Genomic DNA, 4,986 nt, shown 5'->3' on the forward strand with positions numbered 1-4,986 from the left:
GTTTTTTCGAGACAGGGTTTCTCTGTGGTTTTGGAGCCTGTCCTGGAACTAGCTCTTGTAGACCAGGCTGGTCTCGAACTCACAGAGATCCGTCTGACTCTGCCTCCCAAGTGCTGGGATTAAAGGCGTGCGCCACCACCGCCCAGCACTGGTAGGATTTTGTAATGCAAAGAAAATGCTGTGTGTTGCAAGCATCTTCCTTGCTTCTTCAATAAATCAAAGTTTGAGATTTCAAAAGCTGAAAACACAAACTATAATGCTCTAAGTATCTGAGCTCCCACTGAAGTTACTGGGACTAGTTGGTTCTCATTCAGGTTTCCAGTAAAAGACAGGTTTTTCCAGTTGCTGCCAGAAACGCTAGTTGATAACTTAGGAGAACATATACCTAAGTTCTATGTCTATCCAAGATATGTAATTTATCTCTTCTCCCTTTCAGGGTATTATCCACAACCAAAATATCTTCTAAAAGTGAAAAGTTTCCTCAATCTGTGATAACCTGGATAAGTATACATGGAGCCAATAGTACATAATATTACATATTCTGAGGAATATAAGAACTAATTTCTCTTAAAAACATTATATTTCTAACATGTTAGTTAGAAAGCTAACATTCTTGAAAATGATCACTTACATTTGCTTTCCACTATTTTACAGCTTTTATGAGATGCTACTTGCAGGCTAAATACAAGTCTACCTGTGTATTTGCAATTCTCTTCCTAGAAACACACCTAGCCTATGTAGAGTATGCCATCAACGGGGGCGGGGGGAGGGAGTGCAGTTGTGACCCCCACAAGACTATACACTCTCTACCTATGTATTCTTGACAAGTCAAAGCAGCATCCCAAGTTAATAGACGGGTCTCCTGGGGTGACCTAATAAGCACTGGTGATGAAGACAACGTTCAGGTTGTTATGGCAACTACAGTCTATAAGAAACACCCCAAGTGCCCAATCCAGCACATCTAAAATCTTCCCCGTTTGTTTTCTTCAAAGGAGAAAGTGCCTGGGTAATTATCACTTTTATCTGTTTGTGGAATGTCAGTGGCCCCTAAGGCCTAGGGTGGAGGCTTCAGTTGGCTCACCCACCAGAGCACTCTCCAGACCTCAAATAGTAAGTACCTGGTTCACCGTAAGCACTCAGTAGATGTCAAATAAATAAAAATAAATTAAAAAGCAAGGCACCTAGGGGGTCTGGAACACAGTTCACAGATGATATAGCACTAAATGGAAGCAAGGCCATGAGCTTGACACCCGCATCACAAACACCAATACAACCAGGTTACCATAAAGCTCTTTATTTTTAACTTAAAGACTGCTATACCTTGTTACCCTACTATATATATATGCATATTAAAATTAAAATAAAACCAAACAACTTAATATGACTTAATAGAGCCTGATGATCAATAAAAGGTTACTGAGTGCTGGTATTTGAAATAGCTAAAAGTATCAACAAAAAAAAAAAAAAGAAAAAAATGAAATAGCTAAAAGTATCCATCAACAAAGACTTGTCTCCAATTTCAAAAGCAGGAAGGCTGAACCGGTTGGTTACTTTGTCTTGGTTATCAAGTCAAACTGTTTCTGCCAAATCTATTTCCAGTGTAGCCACCTCTGGTTTTATTATGCCAGAAACGACTGCCAGAAAATGTGGGCCTGGTTTTGAGTCTAAGCTTGGTATGACATAAATGAAATGGATTCAGATTCTCAAGAACTCACTAAATTAGCATCAAGCATTTTTTTAAACCATGAAGCTCTTTCCACACACTGTACCCATTTTTATTGCGAAGTGTAAAGTACCCCATCCCCACAGCACTCTGAAGTTCCTCACTGATCACTCCAATCTCTTGGGCACCCAACCTGCTGCATCTAGAAGAGCTTGGTACTCACTTGCTGCCACGTCAGCTTCAGCCGCTCAGACTGCTCCTTGCCATCTGCCGAGCAATCAGAACAGGTAAACCTGAAAAAGTTATCGCCCTTAAGGTAACTGAGCTGCTCCCTCAGCTGACCTACGAGAAAAAACACAAGTCACATCATGGGTGTAGCACATGCAGTGGCAACCCAAAGGCTCAGTTAATCAACCAGGTTTTCCAAGTTTCCCATGGTGGGTTTTTTGTTTTCTGCAGCCGACCCAGAACAGTAGCAGAGGAGAGAAAAAGCTGTCTCTCCTTCTAAAGTCAGGCACATGCCCCTCCTAGAACCTGTGGCTCCTTAGCTTTTAAGGAAAAAGGTCCTGGAAAAGCAGGTATGATTGCTTTAACTGGATTTCCCAGAAGCCACATTCCTGACTCCTCCAGGCAGGTTTCAACATTCTTTCACAGAATACCTGAGCTTGTACCACCAGCCACGCGCCAGACTAGGAACAGGATATGCAGTGTCCAAGGCAGACATGAGCCACACTTGCTCTCGTGGGCTAGCAGTCTGGACGTAGTAGAGATCACAGGTGAACACAACTGCACTGCAGCTAGAATCTCGTGGAGCATCAGAGTGCCTGGGTTTTCTTTCCTTACTATGACCATGTCTGCCCAAAGTCAAATGCTTCAGTCTCTGAGCCCGGTGAGGACTCTGCATTAAAGCTCCTACGTGATGTTGATGTTTTGTGCAGCATGTAAACTCCCAAAGTAAAATATAAAGTGCACCACAGGGCAGAGTAAAGCATAGCAAAAAAATGGATGCCCAATCCCATTAGGGAGGGATAGGGGTCTACTGGGCCCGGGGGGGAATAGAAATGGCTAGAGGAAGGCTCCTGTGGAAAAGAAGTTCAGGGAAGCTGCCCCATATTCCAGAGAAAACAAAATGTACAACATCCTAGGAATCACAAAGCATTATTTAGAAAGAATGAAAAGTTCATCTACCTCCCTAAAAAAGTTAGCAGGGCCCCATCAAGAAAGTCACCTTAAAATCTACCCTGTGAGGACAGCGGGAAAGCCAGAGATTTGGGGTAAAACCCAGCTCTACTAGATAGCTGAGAACCAAAAACCAAATAAACCATCAATTCCAGGTTTGTTTTCTATTAAACTATTTTTGATAAACTGAGTCCATTTTTAAAAGAAAACGACCACCCTGACTAAGTGTACCATGGCTCCATTGCACTAGCTGTGAACTCTGCACAGAGCGTTCCTCCGGCACTCATCCTTTGCTGTCTTTGGCCCAAAGGCCAGTGCTGTGGTAAGAACCATGACGGCTGGCAGAACATGCTATGAAACAGGGCTGAGACGCTCAATGTCTGTGCATTGTGACTCCTTCCAGCAGATGAAAGAGGTCCACGGTGGGAAATAAGTCTGGTGTAAAGGCAGGAAGCAATCACCTTGCACTGTCAGTTCTGACCACCCGTGAGAAGACAAGAGCTGCACTCCACAAATGTCAAATACAACACAGTAAGTTCTGTGAACTTGAACTTTAATTCTATACTGGCAACAGAATGTGTCCCCCCAACCCACAGCATAATCTTGTTAGAAAAATATAAATTCCTTAAGTAACATAGGATCCCTAATTTTTCTTGGGCTACCCTTCAGAATGCTTTAACAATGAGAGAATGGTTGACAATTTTTATTAATACAAATGTGTTTTTGTGAGCATGGAGAGATGAGATGACTCAGCAGTTAGGGACACTTACTGCCCTTACAGGTGACACAGGTTCAGTTCCCAGCACCCACACGTGGCTCACAACCATGTATAATTGAGTGTCACATGACCTGACGTCTCTTCTAACCTCTGCAAGCACGGCATGTATATGGTACACATACACTCAGGCACACACACATACATATAAAATAAATGAATGTTTTAAAAAGCTAAAAACAAAAAAAAATGTGTTTTTGTATAAATTTACATTTGGTAAATAGACTAATAATAATAAATATAGTAATTATCTTTTTATTCAAGTCTATTTTATTAGTGTTTTTCAGACTGGAAAACAAACCATCACACAGGGATTGACCAATCAAAGGAATTGAGAAGTTCCTTACTGGCTGGGATCCATTTCTGGCACTTGTCACAGAAGTAAGACAGCTGCTCCTCCATCCACGACACATCTCCTTCATCGCTGTTGAGGGAATCCCCGCTCTGGTCGTGAGATAAGTCCACAGATGCCTGATCCTCTGACTCGACAATCAGGAGAGTCTCTCCCTCCACCTCTCCTTCCTCCAGCCCTTCCGAGGTGGATGTTCTTGTGGCCTCATCATCATGCCGACTTAGCAGTCCAGCCAGGTGGATGTTGCTCTCCATCTTTCCCTGCGCACAAGCACTCCTGACAGGGACTGCAGCAAGAATCCCCAGACAACTTCAGAAGAGCGTCTGCCCACAAGTACTTTTTCCAGACAGAACAGACTCGTAAAAGTGACTCAACAGACAGGATCCACTGTCCTTTATTTAATAAAGTTTATATGGACAGTGACTTTCGGGGGAAACATCTCGCTGGCTATTCTCTATCAACACACACATGCGTGCAACCCACATATATACACATTAACCCAGCACTGCCCCATCAATTTTCACAAAGTCAAGTGTTTTGAGATCCTCTTTCCAACATCTTCTCTCTTTCTGCTTCAAGTTGCTTAGTCAAAATAATCTGTTCTCCCAAAAGACGAATGTTTTCTTTTTTCTGATTCTGTCTCTCAATGTCTCTGATCACTCCGTCACGAAGCCTCTAAAAACGCAAGAAGCAGATTTTAGTTACCCCTGAACAGGTGGCTCCCATCCTGTGCCTCCAAATCTAAATAACAGCGCCACCAAAATACACTCAAACTGTTCTGATTCCAAATACCCGACTACTATTTTAACTTCCATACAATGTAAATAAAGAAACCACCAAGTAAATCTGGTAATGTTATGTTAATACTGAAGTGACTTCTTACCACGTTTTAAGAAATTTCTAGTTGGGTGGTGGTGGCACAAACCTTTAATCCCAGCACTCAGGAGGCAGAGGCAGGCGGATCTCTGTGAGTTCGAGGCCAGCCTGTCTACAGAGCTAGTTCCAGGACAGGCTCCA

General features: G+C 42.7%; 2 protein-coding genes across 3 annotated transcripts in view; both read right to left on the bottom strand.

The window, feature by feature from the left end:
- Kat14 (lysine acetyltransferase 14) overlaps positions 1–4,304 on the bottom strand; it is a 33,204-nt gene extending 28,900 nt beyond the window's left edge. For both annotated transcript variants that reach the window (XM_005365510.2, XM_026788483.1), the window contains exons 1-2: positions 3,965–4,304; positions 1,887–2,005 (exon numbers count right to left, since the gene is read on the bottom strand). In XM_005365510.2, the coding sequence (XP_005365567.1) occupies positions 1,887–2,005; positions 3,965–4,223 (378 nt within the window). In that variant the 5' untranslated portion in view covers positions 4,224–4,304. The remainder of the gene's footprint in view (positions 1–1,886; positions 2,006–3,964) is intronic.
- Positions 4,305–4,334: 30 nt separating this feature from the next.
- Positions 4,335–4,986, bottom strand: part of Pet117 (PET117 homolog) — a 10,063-nt gene continuing 9,411 nt past the window's right edge. Inside the window, exon 2 of the mRNA XM_005365509.2 lies at positions 4,335–4,644. Within this exon, the coding sequence (XP_005365566.1) occupies positions 4,498–4,644 (147 nt within the window). The 3' untranslated portion in view covers positions 4,335–4,497. The remainder of the gene's footprint in view (positions 4,645–4,986) is intronic.

This window comes from Microtus ochrogaster, unplaced genomic scaffold, assembly GCF_000317375.1.
Source record: "Microtus ochrogaster isolate Prairie Vole_2 unplaced genomic scaffold, MicOch1.0 UNK3, whole genome shotgun sequence".
In the NCBI taxonomy this organism is placed as follows: Eukaryota; Metazoa; Chordata; class Mammalia; order Rodentia; family Cricetidae; genus Microtus; species Microtus ochrogaster.